General features: G+C 38.6%; 1 protein-coding gene across 3 annotated transcripts in view; it reads right to left on the reverse strand.

The window, feature by feature from the left end:
• Positions 1-9,595: 9,595 nt before the first annotated feature.
• The window catches only part of pfkpa (phosphofructokinase, platelet a), a 54,047-nt gene continuing 36,040 nt past the window's right edge, over positions 9,596-27,602 (reverse strand). For all 3 annotated transcript variants that reach the window (XM_088322884.1, XM_088322883.1, XM_088322885.1), the window contains 7 exons: positions 26,914-27,066; positions 25,024-25,188; positions 23,055-23,116; positions 22,865-22,976; positions 17,485-17,584; positions 13,712-13,817; positions 9,596-11,384 (listed from right to left, as the gene is read on the reverse strand). In XM_088322884.1, coding sequence (XP_088179010.1) covers positions 11,228-11,384; positions 13,712-13,817; positions 17,485-17,584; positions 22,865-22,976; positions 23,055-23,116; positions 25,024-25,188; positions 26,914-27,066 — 855 coding nt within the window. In that variant the 3' untranslated portion in view covers positions 9,596-11,227. The remainder of the gene's footprint in view (positions 11,385-13,711; positions 13,818-17,484; positions 17,585-22,864; positions 22,977-23,054; positions 23,117-25,023; positions 25,189-26,913; positions 27,067-27,602) is intronic.

Consider the following 27,602-nt stretch of genomic DNA (forward strand, 5'->3'; position numbering starts at 1 on the left):
CTGACTGACAAAGGAATAATGGGAGCACTGAGCTTAAATAGACAGAAAGCCATTCTGTCAACAAGCCGCAGCTGGCGCCGCACAGGCGGGGCCTATTGGGCGCCATGGCAACCATGACAGTAATACAATCTTAAAAAGGGAAAAACGTACACATTTACACGGCAGTATTGGAGACAGGATTGAGTTGTAGGTTTTAAACCCAAAACGATCACCAGCACTAGCGGTTTATACCTTTTCTAACGATGACGCCAAATTAAACAAAGATAAAACTGGATCGAGGACTCGATGAGAATCCCAAAACCGGGAGAAGCCCCCCCCTGCCTCCCTCTCATTTGCAAACTTTAATCAGCCCAATGAGATCAGATCCCGAGGCGGGAAAAGAAAGTCAGGCCGGAGAAATGAAATGCTAATTAGCATCGATTACCGATATGCGTGTGACCCTTTCACTCTCCGCATGCATTCTTAAATCAACCCAAATTATTCAATTTACTAATTTCTATTTAAAAAGATGGAGGAGGGGGGGGTGAACTCTGCACCTATTCGAACACCGGTGTCTAAAAGGCGGCCCGCGGGCCAGATCAGGCCCGCTAAAGGATGGAATCCGGCCCGCCAGACAACACTCAGAGAAGCGCAAGAGAAAAACAAGTTGCAGGTTGAAATATGTCAACTTGATGTTGCCAAAGCCAGGTGCCTCGAACAAAAACACTGTACTTGTATTTCTCTCTCTCTCTCTCTTTTCCACCCCTTTTCTTCCACTCCCTGTGTCTCTCTTTTCTTCCTTTGTTGCTCTTTCTCTCTCTGTGTCTTTAACCTTTTTTGCTCTAACTTCCTTTTTTCCTTTCTCTCTTTTCTCTCTTCCTTCCCTTTGCGCTTTCTTTTTTCTTTTCTCTCCTTCCGTCTTTCTATTTCTCTTTGGATTTCTTTCTTCCTCTCCCTTTCTTTTCCCCTCTCTCTTACTTTGTTGCTCTTTCTCTCTCTGTGTCTTTTACCTCTTTTGCTCTAACATCCTTTTTTCCTATTCTCTTTTCTCTCTTCCTTCCCGTTGCGCTTTCTTTTCTCTTTTCTCTCCTTCTGTTTTTCTATTTCTCTTTGGATTTCTTTCTTCCTCTCCCTTTCTTTTCCCCTCTCTCTTACTTTGTTGCTCTTTCTCTCTCTGTGTCTTTTACCTCTTTTGCTCTAACATCCTTTTTTCCTATTCTCTTTTCTCTCTTCCTTCCCGTTGCGCTTTCTTTTCTCTTTTCTCTCCTTCTGTTTTTCTATTTCTCTTTGGATTTCTTTCTTCCTCTCCCTTTCTTTCCCCCTCTCTCTCACGACTTTTTATATTTTGTTTCTCACGCTCTCTCCCTCTCTCTTTTACTTTCTTTGTCCCTCCCTCTTTCTCTTATTTCTTTATCTCTCTTTTTCTTTCTCTTTAATCTACTCGTCCGGCCCCCGACAGAATGTTTTTTCTATCGTGTGGCCCTCGAGTTCAAATGAGTTTGACACCCCTGTATTAGAAAACTGGGTTTTATTTGACCACTAGATGTCGCTGTATTGTGTCTGCAACTGAAAACAAGTACTAAAAGGCACAGGAATACAAACTAAAAATACTCAGTGTCAAAATTGCACAATTTTCCTTTGCATTTTTTTCCCCAAGCTTTTTGTAACCGTAGTAGCAAGATGGCGGGGAATTGTATCAGCTCTCCATAGGTAAGTGGCATGTTATATAAAATAAATGCAACTGCCTTGACTTACAACTAATTTTTTTTCACACGTATATGCAAGTTCATTTTTTTTTTGCTGCTCATTTAAATCAATGTGATTTTATTAATGAGAACATTTTTTTTACCCCTAGGAGGCAATAAACAACACACATTGTCCCTTTAAGAGAAAATATAGTTACTCACACAAGCCTATTATTTTACGGGAAATGGGGAGTCATGCACGTTAGGCAGCGGTCTGGTGTGAAATGATAGGAAGCCAGAGGCTGACGAGATTGATACCAATTGCTCGAGATGATATCGGACAGATGGGGTCGATACCGGACAGGACGGACAGGATAGATAATGAAACAGGATATTGAAAATAAACAGGACAAACTAGACGGGAACGAAAACTGGAGAGTATAATAAACAGGACTAAAATAGACGGGAACGAAAACTGGAGAGTATAATAAACAGGACTAAAATAGACAGGAACGAAACTGGAAACCGATATTAAACAGGAGAAAAATAAACGGGAAACCATACTGGACAGGGACTTCCAACGGGAGATAGGACCAAGTCAAAACCCACATCTTGCCAGGCAGAGGTTCGTTGACGGACTGACAATGAACTGAAGTAGAGCGCTCGTCTTGGGATCCAGAGATCACAGGTTCGATTCCCGGCTCTTCCGTGTTGTATGTCGAAGTGTCCTTGGGCAAGACACTGAATCCCTAATGCCCCCAATAAGCAGGACGGCGCCTTGCATGGCTGCTTGGCCGCTATTAGTGTGTGAGTGTGTGTGTGAATGGGTAAGTGTGAAGCACATTGTAGAATAGAATAGAATATACCTTTATTGTCATTGTTACAAAAGGGGTTAACATATTGAAACAACGAAATTGGGCATGACACTCCAGTTTCACACATTCACAGTGAGATAAAAAAAAAAAAACAAGAAGATAAAGAAACAGTGAAGATAAGGTTATAAAACAAGGAGGATAAGGTTATAGTTATAATTTATACAAAATTTACCAAGAAACATGTCATGTCCAGCATGGTCGCCGTTGCGACCGGCTGGCCCCGTCCCGTGGGCACCGGCTGGAGCAGATCGTCTAATTTGCGTGTGGGCTTCTTAAGGGTGGGTTGTGGGTATTGCGGGTTGCAGGTTCATTGCATTTTCTGTTCTGCGTTAGTCTGTTCTGTTTTGCTCTGTCCTGTTTTGTTTAATTCAGAGGAAACCTGTACTTGCCCGTTCTGAGTAAAAGCCTGTTTTGTGAGTATCCCTAGTCTGAGTTCCTGTTTGCCTGTAAGCCTGTTTTTGTTTTGTTTTGTCCCTGAGTGTTGGACGACTTTTATTTCCTTAATAAAAGTATCTGATCGTTGATGCGAATGAGTTCTCCCTTCCTGCCTCCTGCCTCCGGTCCGGTCCGGTCCCGTGACAAAACATAGACATAAGTACCATTTACGTTCGTAAGAGGTAGTGTTTTTTGCAAGAGTTTTTCAGTTTGCGATTTGGGAGGTCTTCATTGACTTGAAAAGCGCCATATAAATGCAGACCATTTACAGAGGAAAAATGAGAGCACTGAGCTTAAATAGACGGAAAGCCAATCTGTCAATGAGCCGCAGCTAGCGCCACACAGGCGGGGCCAATTGGGCGCCATGGCAACTGTGACAAATCACATCCCTGTTTTACATCTCCTTGTGTCCTGCATTTGGGTCCGTCCGCCTTCCTGTGACAATCTTATCCACCGTTTTCTGCAGTATTTAAAGCACACCTGATTATAAGCCGCACTTTCAAATTTTTTTTGCCAATTAGGGTTTTGTCGGGGTATTTTATTTACCCTTTTAGTCTCTGCATGCTTTTTTTTTAAATCAAGTTATTGCATTTACTAATTTCATGCATAGGAATAGAAAAGGGGGCGGAGTCAAAGTGTGCACCTATTAAGAGTGTGAGGAAATTACAATGATGGGATACAAGGTGTCTTTTTGCGCCCGGGCGGAGGAGTGGAGACAAATTAAGCATGCGGCTTGAAGTTAAGTATAATTATTCTGGGAGAGTCTATGGGGAGGAAAGGTGATTCGGGTTGATCTCCCCCCTTCCCCTTCCCCTTCCCCTTCTTTCAAATTACATTCACATTGTCATCGAGCACTAGTCTCGTCTTGACCATATACGCATGTAATTACAGTTACTTAGTGCAGGAGCGTTAAAAAATAGACTTTAATAAGTGGGAAAGCCGCCCAATTAATACCCCAGTGGGAAATTGAAATTTTCTTTTCATATGATGAGATTAATTCGTGTAATTGTGGGAGCTGGTGCGTCGTTAATAAAGCCACTAGTGCCCGGAATTGGGACGCAGCCAAAGTGGACAGCGACTGATGGAAGGAATCCGTGTCATAATGGACCCAATGAACCCGAAAAGTAAAAGGGAAGCGGCGCTCTGCTGACACCTGGTGGATATTTGGGGGATTGCAGTGTTTACAGATTATTTGCGTTTTCAGGTGCACTTTTTCTTATATTCTCGGTAAACAGGGTTGGGTAGGGTTACTTTAACTGGATTACTTTCAATTACTTTTGGATTACTCCAATACCAAATATGCTAATAAAAGAGAAAATAAACTAAATATGAATAAAATGACTAAATTTTGTGCAGGCAAAAATGATGTTGGCAAGCTGTTTGGATTTATTTTCATTTTGTTTCTGTCGCATTTTATGTTAGTTTGGCCGGAGATCAAAGAGATCAAAGCCAGGAGAGAAATCTTACCACGTGTTGTGAGTCATAATTTTTTGTCAGTCCGTCTGGGAATCTCTGTTTACACTAGGCAAGCCCTTTTTTCGACCCTGACTCCAACCCGTTTTTTGCTCCTGTCTGTTTCTCGACTTTGACCCGTTTCATTTTATTCATATTTAGTTTCTTTTGTCTTTTATTAGCATATTTAGTATTGGAGTAATCCAAAAGTAATTGAAAGTAATCAAGTTAAAGTAACCCTACCCAACCCTGTCGGCAAATGATATGTTCTTGTCACATTTATTTCAACTCGTAAGTTTCCCCCGTATTTTGAACGTTTTTTTATCATTTCAACTTGCATAATAACTGTAAAATGTTTATTTAATGTTTTATTCGAATATACAGTTTTGTTTAATAAGCAGGGTGTTAGTTTTGCCAGAGATCAAAGAGATCAAAGCCAGGAGAGAAAGCTTACCGCGTGTTGTGAGTCATCATTTTATTCATATTTAGTTTCTTTTGTCTTTTATTAGCATATTTGGTATTGAAGTAATCCAAAAGTAAATGAAAGTAATCCAATTAAAGTAACCCTACCCAACCCTGTTTATAAGTAACATTGAGTTCACTGGAGTTAGGGAGAAAAAACTAAGAAAGATGCGGGAAATTGTGTTTATTAAGTAAAATGGACTTTTCATAATAATATATTGGCTTTTATACACATAGTCTGTCCTGATGTGAGTGAAAAGGCGTTAAAATGGGGAATTGTAATTGTTAATAATGGGGCAATTGTTGACAAATTAGACGGTAACAAAAACTGGAAACCAGATTAAACATTATCATTTAACTTCAATAATGAAGTAAAATACATGGTAAACAGTGCAACTGTTTCTAAAACCCTAATTAAAAACGATTAACATTAAAAGGCATTATTATATTAGCACATTTTTATAGAGATAAATAAGTAGTTAATTAAAAAAATAATTCCTATTACTGACCTCAGTGAACTGTTAAATCATTTTAAAAAAGTGTCAGCACCAGAACGGGAACAGGACCCACTTGCGTGACGTTTACCACAAGTTTTATTGAAAAAGAGAGGAGGGGCTGGGCGCGGGAAGCAAGTTGCTCTCGTATTTTGATTGTGATCCGAACATGGAAGTGGATCTTCCGTAGCGAGCGATGGCGGTGTCAGAGGCGGAAAACTGGTCGGGAGCCGGGACTTGGAGAGCAAGACGTGGTCGGGGTCAGAAACGAGTAGTAAGCCAGGACGGGAGATTATACGTGGTCTGGATCAAAACGAGCCGTAGCGGGAGACAGACGGGAGTGACTCCCACCTGCTTTTGCTCCCATCTGTTCCCCGGCTTCGACCCGTTTTTGATCCTGACCACGTCTACTCTCCTGTCCCAGCTTTCAACCTCTTTTTGTCCCCGACCACGTCTACTCTCCTTTCCTGGCTTACGACACTCTTCCGACCCCCGACCACGTGTTTGCTCTATCCGGCAGCTGACCCGTTTTTCCGTTCCAGACGCCGCCATTGCTCGTCACGGAAGATCCGCGTCCAGCAACCACCGGATCGTGGGCGCAACCCTTTCTCTTTCTTCCAATAAAACTTGTGAAAAGCGCAACGCAAGTGGGTCCTGTCCCCGTTCTGGTCCTGACAGTAATAACTATTAAAAATAATTCTTTAAATACATTTTTTTCATTATTTTTAATCTCAATGTCAACAAAAACAACCTGAAATATCTAAACACCTTGCACAAGGTGGTAGGCGCAACGTTTTGTTAGAAGAGGTTTCAAGTCTCGGAGTTTTTGACAATATTCAACAGGGAATATCAAGCAAAAAAAAAAAAGAAATAAAATAAAAAATACTGCTTCGATACCAATAGCTTTGATTGATACAGTGAGAGATTGCGGATTGACTGTAGTGGTGCAGATTGTGCAACGGGATAGCTCGTAGATCAACGATGACACCAGCCAGGAAAAGAAATAAAACGGATGGATGGACTGTCACCGGGGCACTAAGTTATGAGTTTTTTGCTGTGGTCTAAAGATCTTTTTTATACTGACACCGATATCATTTTGTTTTTATCATTTTTTTGCTATGTACAAGGGGGGAAATATTTGCGATTAAAACGTATAGTACTTTCCTATGAATGAGTTTTTTTCATAGTTTGGCAGGGATTGCGACTTCTATGTGAAATGTTTAACACATATTATTCATCTCATCTCATTAGCTGCGCCGCTTATCCTCAGTAGGGTCGCGGGGGTGCTGGAGCCCATCCCAGCAATCATCGGGCAGTGGGCAGGGGACACCCTGAACTGGTTGCCAGCCAGGGACAGACAACTCACTCGCTCATTCACACCTAGGGACAATTTGGACCGGCCAATCCACCTGAAATGCATGTCTTTGGAATGTGGGAGGAAACCCACGCAAGCACGGGGAGAACATACAAACTCCGCACAGTAAGTCCGGTAGCTGGATTTGAACCCACACAGGAGGTTCCCAAGACCTTAGAACTGTGCCGCACACACGCTAACCACTGCTGCCCACACATATTATTGAATTTGATTTTTTTATTACACACTTTCGACTTACGCAAAAAGGTAGATAAGAAAAAAAAATTCGGGATGCCGAAAAATACTTCTGTAAGTTAGATTTTCTATTGTGTGCACCTTTTCAGAGTACAAGACAGTATTGTAGTGCTTCTTTCCACAACGTGGCGCTGTGAAAGGTCACCCAGCATCCACCCCGAAGAAATCTGGCTTCTATTTCCTGGTTTGTGTGCATACACACTGCACTGTATCTCTAGCACGCTAAGAACTTTGACGTTTTTATTGTTTAATATCTCGTATATCCATTCAATATGGTTGGTGCAAAGTGTAAAGAAGAGGCATGCCATTTCTTTTAAATTGAAAGTGGAGTAAGAAAGCTGGATGCGGTTGAGAAAATGGTTGGATCGCTTTTTTTTGTCCACTTTTTACCACCGAGGACGGCCTCTTGAAGCGCATCTTTCAAAAGTAAGTTAAACTCGACAGATTGTTTTATGAAATGTTTCTTTTTGAGTACAAAACAATACAGGTTACAGGGAGAATTTGGACCAGCCAATTAACCTGACATGCATGTTTTGGAATGTGGGAGGAAACCCACACAGGTACAGGGAGAACATGCAAATTTTTTTAAATAACAGTATCACTGCATTGTGTTGTATGTGGGTAGGAACCATTGTCCGGTACCTGTTCACAAGTATGTCATGATTACAGATGTGAATCACCTGTGCCCGCTCCTTTGGCGCCAACTGCCTCGGACTCTGATTGGCTCCCTGTCCCATTTTAAACCCAGTCCTGTCAATCCCCTGTTGTCAGTCCATCTGCGAACCTCTGTTTTTACAAAGCAAGCCTTTTTCGAACCTGACTCCCGCCTGTCCCGTTTTCGCTCCCGTTTGTCTACGACTTGTTTTGATCTCGACCACGTCTACTTTCCCGTACTGGCTTACGACTCATTTCCGACCCCGACCTGGCTTACAACCCATTTTTGATCTCAACTATATCTACTTTCCCGTACTGGCTTACGACTCGTTTCCGACCCCGACCACTCCCTGCTCTCCCAGTCCCGGCTACCGACCCGTTTTTCCGTCCCTGAAACCACCATTGCTCGCTACGGAAGATCCAGTTCCGTGTTCGGATCACATTCCGAGTACAAAAGCGACTTGCTTCCCGCGCCCAGCGAACACCGGATCGTGGGCGCAGCCCTTCCTTTCTTTCAATAAAACTTGTTGAAAATGTTACGCAATTGGGTTCTGTTTCCGTTCTGGTCCTGACAAAGTATGCGTGAGCCGCTTCCGCCCAAATCAGATTAACAAATGGAGAGAAGAAGAATGGGTTCAACAGCCTCATTTCAACACACACTTCCTTTATTTTGAAGAAACCCTGTGGGTAAGGACTCGGACATTTTTAATCAATTTTGATGTGTGGTACCCGGGGACCTCTGGGACCTGTACCACTTGCATTTCCGGTTCCGGGCTTTGTTTCTGGTTCGGACAAGCTCAGGTTTGATTTTGGTAGGACGTGGCATTTGTTTTGTGACCCTTGTTTGTCACCTTGTTCCTGGTTTCCTTATTTTGTGCACCCCTGCCTCTCTTCCCCCATATGGGTTGTCCCCAAAGAACCCAACACAGTCTATTTCTAGAAGTTCAAGTATTAAAAACTTAAAATTAGCACAAAAAAAATTGGTTTTAAATTTAATTATTTACTGTAAATTCCGGACTATAAGCCGCTACTTTTTAACCTAATTTTCAACCCTGCGGCTTATTCAGTGATGCGGCCAATTTACGTCATTTTTTTAACGGCCGCTAGCGGCGCTCGAGTGTTGCTACCATTAACTGCCCTGTCAAAGCTATATTATTATTATTATTATTAAAGCTTTGAAAACTCTCTTTCTTTGTAAATATGTGTAATCCATGTATGATATGTATTTGACACTGTATATTTTTGTAATATATTTATTTGTATTTATTTTAGAAACTTATTCTGATATGTTTTGCACGGGTGAACGAAAAATGAGGGGCGGAACAAACGCGGGGTGACGAGTTTAAGTGGGGACCGCTAAAGGTGAGGGACAGACAAGGAAAGAAGAGGGGGTAAAAAGTTGGTTAAAGAAAAAGGAGTTGCTTGAGTAAATGTGTTCATCTGATATTTTTTTCCCACTTTTTTCCTTGGATTACTTTCAACGTGACCCGGACTCTGCAGGTCCGCATCAAACCTTAAGTACAGGTGTCATTTTCCGTTCATTTTGCCGGCTGTGATTTTTGGACTCTGGACTTTAATGAAGGACATTTAGTTTCAATCGCGGGACTTGTAGGCTTTGTAGCGTATTATGAACTGACCGATAACGGATAATGGATAATGAATAACGAAGATAGAAAAATAACCCTTAAAAACCCCACTTGAAGTCGGGTTTGGGTTAATTTTGTGTTTGTGTTACATGTTTAAATGTGGGCGCATGCGGCTTATATACAGGTGCGGCTTGTGTAAAATCGGTTTACTCTTAAAATGCGGTGGGTGCGGCTTATAAACAGGTGCGCTCTATAGTCCAGGATTTACGGTAAATGACTAACGGCAAATGACCTCCACAAATGGAACAGAGATTTGATAATAGAAAACAAATTTAACCATCATTTCAACAAAAAACAATCAACGTCAACTTGATCATTTTTATTCTTATTCACATCTAACAACTTTGTGCATCGTGTCCAGACATATACAGCAGTGTCTACATTTCGTGATAAACATCTTCAAAAACAAAATAAACTATGTTAAAAAGATATATATATATATTAGATCTCTGTGAAAAGCGTCAAATTCTTGCAGGTAGGATCCACTTTTAATTGGAGCCTCAGTTTCGAGGACTGATCCTGACATATGTAAAAATCTATGTAAAAATAAATAAATAAACCTATAAATAACGGAAGTAATACATGAAGAGAAGACATAAATGCAACAGTTTATGTATTTTATTCATTTCTGTTTTTAGTTTGTCATGTATTTTGTGGTGTACTGTATTTCGGTCATGTGTTTTGGCCCTTATTTTTGTCGTGAATGTACAGCTTAGTACAGAAACAAATGTGGTGGGTGCGGCTTATAATCAGGTGCGCTCTATAGTCCGGAATTTACAGTGTATGAATACATTACATTAAGGTCCCATATTTATCTATTACGTCATATGTTTATATGATCCTTTATCTATATAGTATATTTTGAAGGAGTCTTTCTCTCCTGCAGCTTGGTACAGAAACAAATGTGGTGGGTGCGGCTTATAATCAGGTGCGCTCTATAGTCCGGAATTTACAGTATATGAATACATTGCATTAAGGTCCCATATTTATCTATTACGTCATATATTTATATGATCCTTTATCTATATAGTATATTTTGAAGGAGTCTTTCTCTCCTGCAGCTTAGTACAGAAACAAATGTGGTGGGTGCGGCTTATAATCAGGTGCGCTCTATAGTCCGGAATTTACAGTATATGAATACATTACATTAAGGTCCCATATTTATCTATTACGTCATATGTTTATATGATCCTTTATCTATATAGTATATTTTAAAGGAGTCTTTCTCTCCTGCAGCTTAGTACAGAAACAAATGTGGTGGGTGCGGCTTATAATCAGGTGCGCTCTATAGTCCGGAATTTACAGTATATGAATACATTGCATTAAGGTCCCATATTTATCTATTACGTCATATGTTTATATGATCCTTTATCTATATAGTATATTTTGAAGGAGTCTTTCTCTCCTGCAGCTTGGTACAGAAAAAAATGTGGTGGGTGCGGCTTATAATCAGGTGCGCTCTATAGTCCGGAATTTACAGTATATGAATACATTGGATTAAGGTCCCATATTTATCTATTACGTCATATGTTTATATGATCCTTTATCTATATAGTATTTTGTAGGTATTTATTTATTTTGACATTAATTTCAGCATATGACAGGATCAGCAGTCCATAACAGACGGGCAAAGTGCAAAATTTCAACAACAAAAAAACAAAACACCATAAACCCCTTCACTCCCATTGACGGCTATAAACACCCAAGATTCATAAATCACCGGCTGCCATTGACAGCTATTGACGTCAAAGGGAAATTTACCCGGAACTCGGTCGGTCGCCCGTGTGTACTACAATAAATGCATTTGTCACTAGGAATACTCTCGAGGTTAGCGTACAGGTCAATGACTACTACGTCCACGAGGGAATGGACGAAAGGGAAAAGATGGTGCTGGCACGTGGAGTTCACGGCGAGGGATTAGAGCGCCACGTCGTTCTCACATGGCGACCGAAGCGTCCGTGTCTTTGGGCTGGTTGTGCACCACGTGCTCCATCTGACCCGAATCCGAAACGTCGTAACTGGTCTTGTACTTGGCGAGGATTTTCATCAGGGGGCGCAGTTTCAGCCACCATTGCTCCTTGGGGATTCTGTGACTGGGGATATGGGGCAGATTTAAGGATCCTCTTACTTTCCTGATAATCAGAGGTGGGTTTCGTATACTCTGTTACATTTACTTAAGTAAGTTTTGGGACATTATGTATTTCTAGGAGTATTTTTAGGCAACATTGAAGCCGTTACTTAAAACCCCTCCGCTGAGTACTGAGTCTCTGATGATTGTTTTTTATTATGATAATTAGAGGTGGGTTTCATATAATTTGTTACATTTACTTAAGTAAGTTTTGGGACATTATATCTTTCTAGGAGTATTTATAAATCATATATATACTTTTTACTTGTAGATTTGTGGAGAAGAAACTTTAATACTTTAGGCAACATTGAAGCCATTACTTAAATCCCCTCCGCTGAGTACCGAGTCTGATTGATTTATTTTTATGATAATCAGAGGTGGGTTTCATATACTGTTACATTAAGTATGTTTTGGGACATTATGTATTTCTAGGAGTATTTATAAATCATATATATACTTTTTACTTGAGTAGATTTGTGGAGAAGAAACTTTACTCTCACTTTGCTACATTGAAGCCGTTACTCAAATCCCCTGCGCTGAGTACTGAGTCTCTGATTTATTTTTATGATAATCAGAGGTGGGTTTCATATACTCTGTTACATTTACTTAAGTAAGTTTTGGGACATTATGTATTTCAAGGAGTATTTTTAAGTTTTATATACTTTTTACTTGAGTAGATTTGTGGAGAAGAAACTTTACTCTTACTTCACTACATTAGGCAACATTGAAACCGTTACTTAAATCCCCTCCGCTGAGTACTGAGTCTCTGATTTATTTTTATGATAATCAGAGGTGGGTTTCATATACTCTGTTACATTTACTTAAGTAAGTTTTGGGACATTATGTATTTCAAGGAGTATTTTTAAGTTCTATATACTTTTTACCAGCTCAGTAGCCTAGATGGTAAGGCGCCCGCTTTGAGACTGGGAGGTCGGTGGTTCGCGCCCCGGCCGAGTCATTCCTAAGACTTAAAAAGTGGTCGGCGGCGCCCTCTGTTGGCTGCGGCTGCATCGGCTCGCTACAACGGGTCAGGTGTAATCGACATTTCGTTCTGTGTACATTGTTACACAGAATGACAATACAAGGAAATTATTATTATTATATTATTATTATTATTACTTGAGTAGATTTGTGGAGAAGAAACTTTACTCTTACTTCACTACATTAGGCAACATTGAAGCCGTTACTTAAATCCCCTCCGCTGAGTACTGAGTCTCTCTGATCAATTTATTTTTATGATAATCAGAGGTTTGTTTCAAATACTCTGTTACATTTACTTAAGTAAGTTTTGGGACAATATCTATTTCTAGGAGTATTTCTAAATCATATACTTTTTATTTGAGTAGATATGTGGAGAAGAAACTTTACTCTCACTTTGCTACATTGAAGCCGTTACTTAAATCCCCTCCGCTGAGTACTGAGTCTCTACGATTCATTTTTATGAAAATCAGAGGTGGATTTCATATACTCTGTTACATTTACTTAAGTAAGTTTTGGGACAGTATGTACTTTTAGGAGTATTTTTAAATCATATACACTTGAGTAGATTTGTGGAGAAACTTTACTCTCACTTTGCTACATTGGGCAACATTGAAGCCGTTACATAAATCCCCTACACTGAATACTGAGTCTCTGTCTCCGCTAAGGCACATTTAGTTTGTCAGAGACCTTGTTTCTCTTTATTTAGATTTGACCAGTGACATAAAAAACCACTAGGTGTCACTTTTGAGCAGGATTAAGAATGTTATTTTACTGTACTGTATGTGCAATGTATATAGCTGTAGCGTCTCTCACACACACACATGTAAATATATAATTCAATTCAATTATGTTATATGTTTTAAATTAAAACATTACAAACCAGGACAATAATAGCAAAAAATATAACACATTAAAACAATAATCATATTACTATTATTACTATTTTAGTCGTTTTTGTATTTATATAACTCTTTTCCTCACTAATTTTTTTAAAAGAAAATAGTTTAGCTAGATAGATTATTCATCCCGTAGGGAAATTCACACTTCCAGCAGTATCCTTGTGTTGAAAAATAAAGTAATAAAGTAAATATATAGAATACAAAAATACCCAATATAACGTTTTGATATATTTAAATAGTGCTACGGAAAATACACACTGTTATAAAAAATTGGGTAATATGCAAATGGGGGTGGGGTTTAATGTAGGCTTGTGCTCCCCCGGGTGGAGTTCAAGAGCCTCATGGCATGAGGAAGAAATGATTTCCTCAGTTTCACTTTTTTTGTTAAAGGACAAAAATTGAGCATACGTACACAAAATCCGTCTCCCCCTTAAGTTGAACCACGGGCTGGAAAACCAGAGCTCGGCGGCGCATTCCCAGCAAACAGCAAGTGTCCTCGGTGTTTGCAAACACTCTGCCTGCAAGGGGAGAAGGGAAAAAAAATTGAAATTATAGAAGTCAAATATAGACTGAGGTGTATTTATAGTCAGGCATGCGACAGTAGCAAAAAAAAATGGATGAAAGAACAGACGGGAGTGCAAAAGTGGAAGAAATTGGTTGCTAGGCTACGGATATGTGAATCATCTTAGTCAGTGTTTCTCAACCGTTTTTGTTCCCGTGGCACACCGTTTTGTTATTTCGACTACTATACATCGCTGTGATTTTGACTATTATGTTACTGTTCTTTGGGTTTTACAACCTTTAGAGCGGTTCCTCATTTTGTAACCTCGGATATTTGTAAGAAAGGGCTTTTGGAATTTCCTTTCAGAGTTTTGGGCTCTGTCCTGTCCTCCTTGCAAGTTCAAAATCCATTGATATCTTCTCTCCTTATTTTGAGTGTTTAGTGAAACTATTAGTAATCATGAAAATCAACAAAACTATGTGAAAAAATAATACAATCTTACGAAGAAAATAAGTTAATAAAGAGACACTGTAAGATTTGACCACTAGATGTCACAAAGTCATGCAGTGTGACCAAAAATGAGTGCTAAAAAGCACAAAAAAGAATATAAATCACAGAGACTGCTTTTTTTCATGCCTGTCACAAGATTTTGTGTTTTTCGCAAATGATTTGACCTACTAGTATTTAAAAAAAATGCATATTTGTATGACAGTTCATGTATTTTTGCTTATTATTCAGAGCAATAGTACTTTTTAAGTTTCTTTACCCCTAGGAGGCGCTAAATAATACACAATGTCTATTTAAAATTATCTACCAGTAGAAACATGTGTTTTTACTACATTCTGTCTTTTCAGTAGAAGAAATTATTTTAATATCAACAAAATGTGCGAAATGTTACTTTATTTAATTTTTTTTTTGAAGCGTTATAATACCAAACTAATGAAATACCATAAAGTCCTGACTACATGTTTTCGGATGAAGTACCGTATTTTCCGCACTATAAGGCGCACCTAAAAGTCTTAATTTTTTTCAAAAGCTGACCATGCGCCTTATAATACAGTGCGCCTTATCTATGGATCAACATTAAATCACAAGGTCTCGCAACTTACGCAACAGCCGCCGACTCGATTCTCCCCCGAACGTGGAATAGTCCGCGGTGTATGCTGGGATTTATATACCGGCGTTTCATTGGCTAACCAATGTGTCAATCATCATTTGAATCGATCGCTATTGGCTGAAGTTATTCAGAGCCTCGGATTGGCTAGAGGGCCAAAACAAACCCTGCAATTGGCCGAAAAAGATGACTGAATAGCAAGCTTGCTAAACTACGCCATAAAGAAAACATGTTTCATTAGTCTGTATTTGTAAATATTTTACTCTCCTGGATTTACTTCACTCACGGTTGTAAGAAGACCATGATTGCGTATCATTATTGAACGTGAGAACTTAGGTGAGCTATGCGGCTTTATATTTTCCCGGTATCTTGTTTTAGAACGATCTTGATGTTGCTGTGATGAGTTGAGTGAATTCAACTCAATTCCACGTGTTTATTGTCATATGCACAGTAAAGTTGCGAGCGAAAAAGAAAATAGAAACTAAGGAATGGTATATTCGTTATCATTTATCCATTATCAGTCAATTCATAATTCACTACAAAGCCACGGGCCGAGACACTTGTTCTCAGCCAATAGGCCGAGTCAAGGTCCTAGCCACAGTGCCATGCAGCGATCTTTCATTAAAGTCCACAGTCTGATTGTACCCACATAGATAGTACACAATTCTAAAACCACAAATTGAAAATGATACCAGTAATTAACGTATGATGCAGACTTGTAAAGTCCGGGTCCCGTTGAAAGTAATCCAAGGAAACAAAATGTATGTTTCCAAAGTTAAGGGTGGGAAAAATATATATCCACTATTGTCTGCTGCGACAACAGGCAGATCTACCGGTAACTCAGCTTTACCCCACTTCCCATCAGCCCGCGTTTGCTCCGCCCCTTCTTTTTGATTCGTCCGTAGAACACATAACAGAATAAATCTCTAAAATAAATACATTACAAAAATATACAGTTGCAAATACATATTATACATGGTTACACATATTTTCGAAGAAAGACGGTACACCGAGAGAGTTTTCAAAGCTTTAAGAATAATAATATAACTTTCATCCCAAACCGCGCCTTTGAAAGGTACCAACACGCTAGTAGGATCACGCTCGCAAAGCGTCAAACGTGCCTGTCCAAAGAAAGCATCCCGTAATTGTGAAATTCACGGTAGATCGTCCTCAACTTCATCCTCATAACTATCGCCATCAAGGGCGTCTCCCTCATTATCGGAACGTACCTTAATTTTACAGACAATGTATGCTTAAACTTAGAGGTTGCAGTCTTTCTTGGCGCACATATTCTACTGGTCTTAATCTTACCTTTCTGACTCGAGCGCTGCTGGTGGCCGTTAGAAAAATTCCATAAATTGGCCGCTTCACTGAATAAGCCGCAGGGCTGAACATTTGGGAAAAGAGTAGCGGCTTATAGTCCGGAATTTACGGTAGTTAGATTTTGTATTGTGTGTCTGAGTACAGGAGATTACTGTAGAGCTTCTTTCCTCCGCGTGGCCCTGAGAGGTCACCCAGCATCCGCCTGAAGAAATCTGGCTTCTACTTCCTGGTTTGCGTGTATACACACTGCACTGTATCTCTAGCACACTAGAACTTTGACGTTTTTATTGTTTAATCTCTCGTATATCCATTTAATATGGTCTGTGTAAATAAGAGGCGAGCCGTTTCTTTTGAAATGAAATTGGAATAAGAAAGCTTGATGTGGTTGAGAAAATGGTTGGATCACTTTTTTTTGTCCACTTTTTCCCACGGAGGAGGAAGTAGCCTAACTCTTGGAGCCCATCTTCCACAAGTAAGTTAAAGTTCACTTTATTTATCTTTTACAGCGCATATAATTTTATTAAATGTTTATTTTTTCAGAACATAACAATACAGGTTACTTATATAAGCCTCAAACATACTTATATAAACCTTAAACATACAAATCTAGCAACTTACTAACAATCGTTCGTAAGTAGGGCAGAGAGTTAATATATAAAAATAAACAAATTTGCTGCCCCCAACTGATATGGATGAATATTGATTGCTCGTCTGATGACTGGAAGAAATAATAATAATAATAATAATAATAATAATTGGCATGTTATTTTTGCAAAAACGTTTGGTTGAAAAACACTGGCATAGGTATAAATGATGATCGTAATAAGCAGTTGGAAAAAAAAAATGACAAAAACATGGAGCTAAAAAGAGATAAACTAAAAACAAAAAAAGATGTCATGGAGCCAGCTTTGAAAAAAACAAACCTCCTTTACCTTCATCTTAAGTCATCCATCATGCAGATATGAAATAGAGAAATAAACACAAATTGGACTTTGAAGTCAGACTCGGAGTGCATCATACTTCATCATATTCATGCTAAGTGTGAGCTCAGGGATTTTTTTGTTAGGAATCGATAACACGTGATGTGTAAATTTCCTCTCTAAGTATATCAAGACGCCGGGTGGCGAGACTCCATGACAGATCTCAATAAATTACACCACGCCTCACCGGGTTGGGGGTGGGGGGACGTGTCTAACTACGGGAGCATAGATCACTTCTCGGATAAAGAGGAACATTCCGGTCTCACCTTGTCGGAATGTCTCCACTAGCTTTTTGGTGACCCACTGCATGGCCTTGGCGGAGATTTTTGTCCCGAAGTTTCGGTCGAATGGAGATGGGGCACCTCCCTTTAAAACATTGAAAGAGTCCGTTTTTTTTTGAAGAAATTGGTCAGATTTTGATTTTCTAGTTTTGTCATAGCCTGCCCTCCTAGTATAAAAATGATTGTCAGACGTATTTAATGTGTACACTCTGTTTTTTTGTCAATGTCAATTTTTTGGTTTGAACAATTTTTTTGACATTATTAACAGCAAATAAACAATGTGATGTTTGAACAATTTTTCTTGACAATCTTAACAGCAATTAAGCATATTATGACGTTTTAACAATTTTTTCGACATTTTTAACAACAATTAAACACACAATTTCATGATATCATATCCCAACAATGAGTTTTTATCAACACTTTTAACAGCAATTAAATACTTCTTGGTTTGTTTTTTGGGTTTTTAGCAAATAAACAATGTGAGGTTTGAACAATTTTTAAGCATATTCACAATTTCGTGACGTTTTAACAATTTTTTCCGACATTTTTAACAGCAATTAAACACACAATTTCATTATGTCATATCCCAACAATGAGTTTTTATCGACACTTTTATCGGCAATTAAATACTTCTTGGTTTGTTTTTTTTGGGGTTTTTAGCAAATAAACAATGTGAGGTTTGAACAATTTTTAAGCGTATTCACAATTTCGTGACGTTTTAACAATTTTTATCGACACTTTCAACAGCAATTAAATACTTCTTGGTTTGTTTTTTGGGTTTTTAGCAAATAAACAATGTGAGGTTTGAACAATTTTTAAGCGTATTCACAATTTCGTGACGTTTTAACAATTTTTTTCCGACATTTTTAACAGCAATTAAACACACAATTTCATCAATGTAAATGTTCTGCATTTTATAGCTCTTTTCAATGAGACCTCCTAAAGCGCTTTACAACAGTGGTGTCAAACTCGTTTTAACTCGGGGGCCACACGATAGAACAAACATTCTGTCGGGGGCTGGACTAGTCGATTAAAGAGAAAGAAAAAGAGAGATAAAGAAATAAGAGAAGGAGGGAGGGAAAACGAGAGAGGGCAGGACGAAGAAAGAAAAAGAGAGAGAGGGAGAAAAGAAAGGGAGAGGGAGAGAGCGTCAGGAACAAAAGATAAAAAGTCGTGAGAGAAGGGGAAAAGAAAGGGAGAGGATGAAAGAAATCCAAAGAGAAATAGACAGACAGAAGGAAGAGAAAAAAGAAAATGCAAAGGGTATGGAAAGAGAGAGAGAGAGAGAGAGAGAGAGAGAGGAGAGGAGAGAGAGAGAGTAGAGAGAGAGAGAGAGAGAGAGAGAGAGAGAGAGAGAGAGAGAGAGAGAGAGAGAGAGAGAGAGAGAGAGAGAGAGAGAGAGAGAGAGAGAGAGAGAGAGAGAGAGAGAGAGAGAGAGAGAGAGAGAGAGAGAGAGAGAGAGAGAGAGAGAGAGAGAGTGAGAGAGAGAGAGAGTGATTGAAGGAAAGAGAGAGAGAGAGAGAGAGAGAGTGATTGAAGGAAAGAGAGAGAGAGAGAGAGAGAGAGAGAGAGAGTGATTGAAGGAAAGAGAGAGAGAGAGAGAGAGAGAGAGAGAGTGATTGAAGGAAAGAGAGAGAGAGAGAGAGAGAGAGAGAGAGAGTGATTGAAGGAAAGAGAGAGAGAGAGAGAGAGAGGAGAGAGAGTGATTGAAGGAAAGAGAGAGAGAGAGAGAGAGAGAGAGAGAGAGTGATTGAAGGAAAGAGAGAGAGAGAGAGAGAGAGTGATTGAAGGAAAGAGAGAGAGAGAGAGAGAGAGAGAGAGAGAGTGATTGAAGGAAAGAGAGAGAGAGAGAGAGAGAGAGAGTGATTGAAGGAAAGAGATGAGAGAGAGAGAGAGAGAGTGAGCGAGAGAGAGTGAGAGAGAGAGAGAGAGAGAGAGCGAGAGAGAGCGAGAGAGAGTGAGAGAGAGCGAGAGAGAGAGAGCGAGAGAGAGCGAGAGAGAGTGAGAGGAGAGCGAGAGAGAGCGAGAGAGGAGCGAGAGAGAGCAAGAGAGAGCGAGAGAGAGCAAGAGAGAGCGAGAGAGAGCAAGAGAGAGCGAGAGAGAGCAAGAGAGAGTGAGAGAGAGCAAGAGAGAGAGAGAGAAAAAGAGAAAGAGACTGATTGAAGGGGAGAGAAAGAGAGATACAAGTACAGTGGCTTTGGCAACATCAAGGTGACATATTTCAACCTGCAGCTTGTTTTTCTCTTGCGCTTCTCTGACTGTTTGTCATAATAGAACAAGCCAATAAACGCGATTCAAAGTTTGCAAGCACCACACTATGCCACACCCACCGTATGAGCTCATTGAGTGTCCGTAGCGGGCTCTGTAAACATAGTCCCAGAGTCAACAAACGATAAGGAAATTGCACCTACTTCCTTTTTAAAATATTTCATTTATTACTTTATATATTATTCTTATTTTTATGAATGACAAAACAATACTTTTTTTTTATTATATTGAATCTGGACAGACATATTGTAAAAATCTCGTTTCACAATCTTTTTTAGTTTTGTCATTGCGCGCCTTCCTAGTATAAATATGATTGTCAGCCATTAGGACTGTGCAGCTTGTTCTATAGCTTGTTTGTGTCCAGAATATTCTGAATGAAAACCTTGTTTCAATACCCGGATGTTAAACAAACATGCAAGGAAGAAAAGGAATTCCTTCTCGGAGCTTAAGACTCCCAAAATGTGTTTTTTTTTTCTTTTTTAGTTTTGTCATAGCTCGCCTTCCTAGTATAAATGTGATTGTCAGCCATTAGGACTGTGCAGCTTGTTCTATAGCTTGTTTGTGTCCAGAGTATTCTTAATGAAAACCTTGTTTCAATACCCGGATGTTAAACGAACATGCAAGGAAGAAAAGGGAATTCCTTCTCAGGGCTTAAGACTGCCAAAATGTGAGAAGTAGGGTGTCATTATCGTAAAATACGTAACGTATACCTCTAAACACGAGAATTTTAAAATATACGAGTTGTACTTGTATTGTTTTGTTATTTTTTTTTTTTTTAATAAAAATACAATTTTTAACTAGTTCTAAATCCAATAATTATGTACATTAATGAATAAATATAAAGTTTCTGTATTTATATCGCGCTTTCCAAGTCAATGAAGACCTCTCAAAGCGCTTTACAATGTGCTTCACACTTTTCCCTTTTACACTCTAACCGATAGCAGCGTCAGCCATGCAAGGCAACTACCCTGCTATTGGGGGGCATTAGGGATTCAGTGTATTGCCCAAGGACACTTCGACATATAAGCCGGGAATCAAACCTGCGACCTCTTGATTCCCAAGACGAGCGCTTTATCTCTTCCCCTTATCATTAACTATATGGAGACCTATTTTATGGTCAGAAAAAGGTAATAAAACCAACAAAATTACGGTAAAAGGAGATGTGGTCCCTGTCAAACGCGCCGATTGAAATTAAATCATTACATTCAGTTATATTTTTAAATGTACTGGAACAGACTTGAAAATAGATTTTAAAATATTATGCCATTTAAAAAAATACGCTTCCTCATTTCACACAAACAGTAACTGCTTCATATTTCCTATTCTAATGTATTTATATACTTGTAAGTTGCCTCCTTAATTCCAGAACGCGCTTCATGATTTTGTTTCCCGTATTGCTTAGGTTGCAGCAGCGGAACATCAACGCTTCCTCGGGGGATTCATCAAACCAGCGTTTGATCCGGTTTTATTCGCGCTAATCTCGAGACGCTAAAAGTCGAAAAACAAAAAACAAAACAAAGTAATGGAGTGGTATTTTTGGAGTATTTCCGTCGTAATATTTTTTGTAGTTGTATTTTAGTATTACTGTAGTGGGTTTTTGGAGTATTTCTGTCGCATTTGTTTTTTTATTTTCATCATAGTATTTTTGTAGTATTAAGTAGTTTTGTAATATTTTTTTGTAGTAGGACAGTATGTTTGTATTATAGTATTACTGGAGTGGTATTTCTGTAGTATTTAGATCATAGTATTTTTGCAGTATTAATTTAGTAGTTTTGTAATATTTCTGTAGTAATACAGAATGTTTGTATAATAGTATTACTGAAGTGGTATTTTTGTAGTATTTCTGTAGTATTTTTTAGTATTTTCATCATAGTATTTTTGTAGTACCAATTAAGTAGTTTTGTAACAATCTGTAGTAGTACAGTATGTTTTTATTCTAGTATTACTGTAGTGGTATTCTTGGAGTATTTCTGTAGTATTTTATTAGTATTTGACTTGACTTGTAGTATTTAGTAGTTTTGTAAAATTTCTGTAGTACAGAATGTTTGCATTTTAGTATTACTGTAGTGGTATTTTTGTAGTTCTGTCGTTTTTTTTAGTATTTTTGTAGTATTAATTAGATAGTTTTGTAATATTTCTGTAGTAGTATGTTTGTATTGTAGTATTTCTATGTATTTTCTTGTAGTATTTTCATAATAGTATGTTTGTAGAATTATTCAGTAGTTTTGTAATATTTCTGTAGTAGTATGTTATTCCTTTTTTTGGTGTAATAAATATTACTTGGAGACTCTTAGTGATTAAGGGCGTCCCAAAATAAACATGACTTGACTTGAGATTTTTGAGTTTTTCCTTGCCCTCATGTAGGTTTTAGATCGGGGTATGTGTCATAATAGTCTGTAGTTTGCAATAATCTGTGGTCTGTGCAGCCCTTTAAGACTCCTTGTGAATAAGGTCATCCCAAATAATCATGACTCTCTCTCTCTCTCTCTCTCTCTCTCTCTCTTTCAATCAGACTTTCTCTCTCTCTCTTTCAATCAGACTTCTCTCTCTCTCTCTTTCAATCAGACTTTCTCTCTTTCTTTCATTCAGACTCTCTCTTTCTTTCAATCAGACTCTCTCTCTCTCTCTCTCTCTCCCTCTCTTTCTTTCAATCAGACTCTTTCTTTCAATCAGACTCTCTCTCTCTCTCTCTCTCTCTCTCCCCCTCTCTTTCTTTCAATCAGACTCTCTCTCTCTCCCTCTCTTTCTTTCAATCACTCTCTTTCTTTCAATCAGACTCTCTCTCTCTCTCTCTCTCTCTTTCTTTCAATCACTCTCTTTCAGTCAGACTCTCTCTCTCTCTCTTTCAATCAGTCTCTCTCTCTCTCTCTCTCCCTCTCTCTCTCTCTTTCAAACAGTCTCTCTTTCTCTCTCTCTCTCTCTCGCGCGCGCTTTCAATCAGTCTCTCTCTCTCTCTCTCTCTCTGTCGCGCTTTCAATCAGTCTCTCTCTCTCTCTCGCGCTTTCAATCAGTCTCTCTCTCACTCAAAGAGGAACGGGGATAACAGAAAAATATCGACCACCTCCCCTGCCTAAAATATTCTTGCGTACGTTACCTGCTGCATGTGTCCCAGCACATTTTTCCTGCAGTCAAAAACGCCTTTGCCTTCTTCACTGTACAGCTGGTAAATGAAGTCGGTGGTGTAGTTTTCGTTAGAATTCTCATTTCTGACATAAAAAGAGAATTCCGTTAATTGAGTAGGTGGGGTTGGGGGGGCTGGGGGTGCCATTTCTATTTTCCACTACCTAAGCACGAGGCCTCGCTGGATGCTCGTCTTCATTTTCTCCGTCAAGTGCTCGACGTTGGCCTGAGGGAGAGAAAAAACAAATAATAGAGCTGGCCAGATGCCATCTATTGGATGGGAGGAGAAGTACAAGAATAGCGTTTGAGGAAATATTGACTTTGTGACAGGAATGATACATCAGCATCTGGCATCCGTGCTAAGAAACATAAACCTGCTGATTACGAGGTTGCTCGTCTTTGCGCTTGTTTTAAAGATGTGCTTCTCAACGGGTGGGTGGCGGGCCGGTTTCCTTGTCGAAATAATATCAGGAACAGGGTTGGGTAGGGTTACTTTAACAGGATTACTTTCAATTACTTTTGGATTACTCCAATACCAAATATGCTAATCCTAGAGCGCCCTCTTGCGGTTTAGTGTGGAAAAACTGTAACGTGATATACAGTAGCGGTAATAAAAATTGAAAACTCATTGATCCCAAGAGCCAAGAAGAAATCCAAAGGTTTAAGAGGATTAGACCTAAGATTTATGGCCCGAGCCCGAACCCGAACCCGAACCCGAGGCAATTTCGGGCCGGGTCGGGCCTGAAATGTCAGTCATACGGTCGGGTCGGGTCGGGTTCGGTCCTGGTTTTTTTTTTTTTTTTTTTTTTTTTTTTTAAATTAATTAATAATTATAAATATATGTTCATTAAAAATATATACTTAAACTATGTATGGATACTAGACCAAGGAATATAGTAAATCAAATAAATATTATTTGTGTACAATTAGTTGTGATTGCGGAAATCATAGCGTACAGTGACGTTGGTGACTTTTCCATCCGCATTAACAAACGCATTTTGTAAAATACGATCGCGCTTTATTGTTTAAATAAACGCGTTATATAGACTAGAATCTCCCAATTATTATAATTAGCTCGCTTTATTTTGTTTTAAAGCGTATTATATAGAATACGATCGCTTTTGTCGGAAGCGTACATTGACGTTGGTGACATTTTCATCCGCGTTAAAAAACGCAATTTGCAGAATAAAATCACGCTTTATTGTTTAAATAAACGCGTTATATAGACTAGGATCTCCCAATTATTATAATTAGCTCGCTTTATTGTTTTAATAAGCGTTTTATATAGAATACGATCAGGGGGGGGGGGAATTTGCATAGGAGTCAGAAAAGGGCACAACACGTCAACACCCCCTCAATGAAAGTGCTGCGCTAAAATCTTAAGGACGTACTACTACTGCTGCTGTGGATTATGGCCCAATGATCAAGTCGTCAAAATGACGGACGCCCTTAAATGTTTTCGCTACCTCAAAAAAAAAAACCGTCAATGACAGATTGTCGCTTAATGTAACATCTGCAGTGCAGACACAGAAATATAAAAGATGTAAATGTTTATACAGTTTTATTTAACTTAGGCCTAGATGTTGTAACAAAAGGCAGAGTTTAATTTGTTATCATAAATCACCCCTCCTTATAAATAAAATACGTAATTTCGGGCCCCCTCGGGCCGGGCCAGCAAATCCAGTTAATTAGTCGGGCTCGGTCCGGGTCGGGTTTAATACCCCTCGGGCCTGCGTCGGGCTCGGGTGCTTTTTTTTGGCCCGATCTTACCTCTAAAGAGGATTACCTCATGTGTGGTCCCTTTATTTTCCTCATGTTGGGGTTTTTAATTTTTTCCTTGCCCACGTGTAGGTTTTAGATCAAGGGATGGTGTCATAATAGTCTGTCGCTTGCAATAGTCTGCAGCCCCTTGAGACTCCTTGTGATTAAGGGCGTCACAAATAAACATGACTTGACTTACTAGTTTAACTCGTTTACGTGAGATTTTACAATGTATTTCACAAAAACAAGTAAAAAAATAAGCTGGAAGCTATAATTCAAGGAACAGTGAATTTGAATCTCCTTTTTTACATGCAGCTTTCAACTATGCATTTTTAACAATTGAAATAGATAGATTTGGAGATAACGGATTACCTGCAGGTCCCTGATGTCGAAAGGTTCCTCGTAGATGTAGGCAGCATCGGCACCGGCGGCCAGACCGGCAACGGTTGCCAGATAGCCGCAATATCCCCCCATGGTCTCAATGATGAACACTCGCCTCTTGGTCCCGCTGGCCGATTGCTTGATGCGGTCGCAAGTCTGATGAGTGCATGATTGCAGTATTAGCAAGTCTTGGGCCATTACTCTTTTATATATGTATTGCTATTATTTTAACAAGCATCAAAATATCATGGATGGAATAAAATACATGTCCATAATTCGGGCTACACCATTGGTAAATTAAATTGTTTCAATTAATTATTTTTTTTAATATTTACCAACGTAAACATCATGCATGAGTATAAAAGGTCCTTATTAAAGCTTTTTTTTGGGGGGGTTATTTTTGAGTTTATTGATTTATTCATGCATTTATTTATATATATAAATAAGAATAATACTTACAACAATCAATGAAATAAAAGGAAGTAGGTAGTTTCTTTCTCGTCTGTTGACTCTGGGACTATGTTTACGGAGCCCGCTATGACACTCAATGAGCTCACACGGTGGGTGTGATATATATATATACACACAGTATATCTGGATACTGTATATAATGTATATATTACTGTTTGATCTCTCAATTTTTCCATGTAGCCTCAGAATTAAGTTTTACATTTATTTTTATTTAATTATTTATATATATAGATATAGACGTTTTATTTTTCATTTTTTTGTGTTATTATTTTATTTTTTATTTTAATTTTAAAAATAGTTTTAAAAATAGCAGTTTTCTATTGTCTGTAAATGTAGATGTTTTTGTTTTCTAAATGATAATGTTTTCCTTCATGTACATATTTATTCATTTCACTTTTTTATTCATTATTTTTCCATTATTTTAGTTTTATTATGTATTTAAGTATTATTACTAGTTCATTTTATTCATGAGTATAATTATGGAAGTTTATTTCCATTAATAATATTTTATGTAAATTATATGATGTTTATTTATATAGATAAGATTGTTTCACATTAATTTATTTATTTGTATACTATAAGTATCTATTTTTAAAAAAATATCGTGTATATAATTAGAGATGTTTTATCATTCTTCTATATATTATATACATTTATTTTATATATATTTGTTTTGAGATTGTTTGGTTTCATATATTGAAGAATCCTGAATGTATTATGTATTCTATTGCCAACCACTCCACAATATCACGATATTCGCCACCAGGGTTGGGTAGGGTTACTTTAACTGGATTACTTTCAATTACTTTTGGATTACTCCAATACCAAACATGCTAATAAAAGACAAAATAAACTAAATATATAAATATGCTGTTTGAATTGATTTTCATTTTGTTTCTGTCGCATTTGATGTTAGTTTTGCCGGAGATCAAAGAGATCAAAGCCAGGAGAGAAAGCTTACCACGTGTTGTGAGTCATTATTTTATTCATATTTAGTTTCTTTTGTCTTTTATTAGCATATTTGGTATTGGAGTAATCCAAAAGTCATTGAAAGTAATCAAGTTAAAGTAACCATACCCAACCCTGATATTGTGACAAAGAAATTGGACGTGGCACTCCAGGTTCACATTTACAGTGAGGATAGAAGAGAACAAAGAAAATAAAGGAACAAAGATAAAGGAACAAAAGTTTGGATTTATTTTCATTTTGTTTCTGTCGCATTTGATGTTAGTTTTGCCCGAGATCAAAGAGTTCAAAGCCAGGAGAGAAAGCTTAGCACGTGTTGTGAGTCATTGTTTTATTCATATTTAGTTTCTTTTGTCTTTTATTAGCATATTTGGTATTGGCGTAATCCAAAAGTCATTGAAAGTAATCAAGTTAAAGAGTTGCTGAGGAGGAATCCGGCCTTACCTCCACGATGGCATTGAGTGCCGTATCGGCACCGATACTTAGATCGGTGCCCGGCACGTTGTTACTTATGGTGGCGGGTATCATACACATGGGGATGCAAAATTCCTCATAGGTAGCGCGTGCCTCGTAGAGCTGCAGCAGACACTCAAGCGCCTGAAGTGTTTAAAAGCGTGTCAGACGATACATTTCTCTTTCTCAGAGGGTATCTGCCCTTTCCCTTTTTCCCTTGCGACTGCCCCCTTGTGGCACGGCATGATAACGCGTGTTCATTTTGTCTCTGAAAAGTGATGTGTCCCGGGAACAATCTATGGGTGCGTGCACATTCTCAGCGCACAAGAAAATCTAGCCAGCTCACAAAAATCAGGGCTCGAAATTGCTAATTAAGAAGCGAATTAAGTCAAAGTTACAGTGCATGAAGGTAAAAATACACGGGTTCCCCCGACGTTGTGTTCTAAATGCGGTGTTTTCAAGTCAAGGTCGAAGTAGAACGAAGTATGTTTTTCAGGAACCGGAGTCTTCGGCTCGGCTCACTAAAAGGAACCGGCTCTTTCGGGTCCTAAACGGCTCTTCAGGTTGTTTTTGCTTCTTTCATCCCTATATGACCAAATATTGTGTAAAATGATGCACAAAATGACTTAAAGGAAGGGGGAATAGAACAAGAAACAAAAAAACACCAAAATGAAAAAGTA

Source organism: Urocampus carinirostris, chromosome 18 (assembly GCF_059441175.1).
Source record: "Urocampus carinirostris isolate Australia breed hairy pipefish chromosome 18, RoL_Ucar_1.0, whole genome shotgun sequence".
In the NCBI taxonomy this organism is placed as follows: Eukaryota; Metazoa; Chordata; class Actinopteri; order Syngnathiformes; family Syngnathidae; genus Urocampus; species Urocampus carinirostris.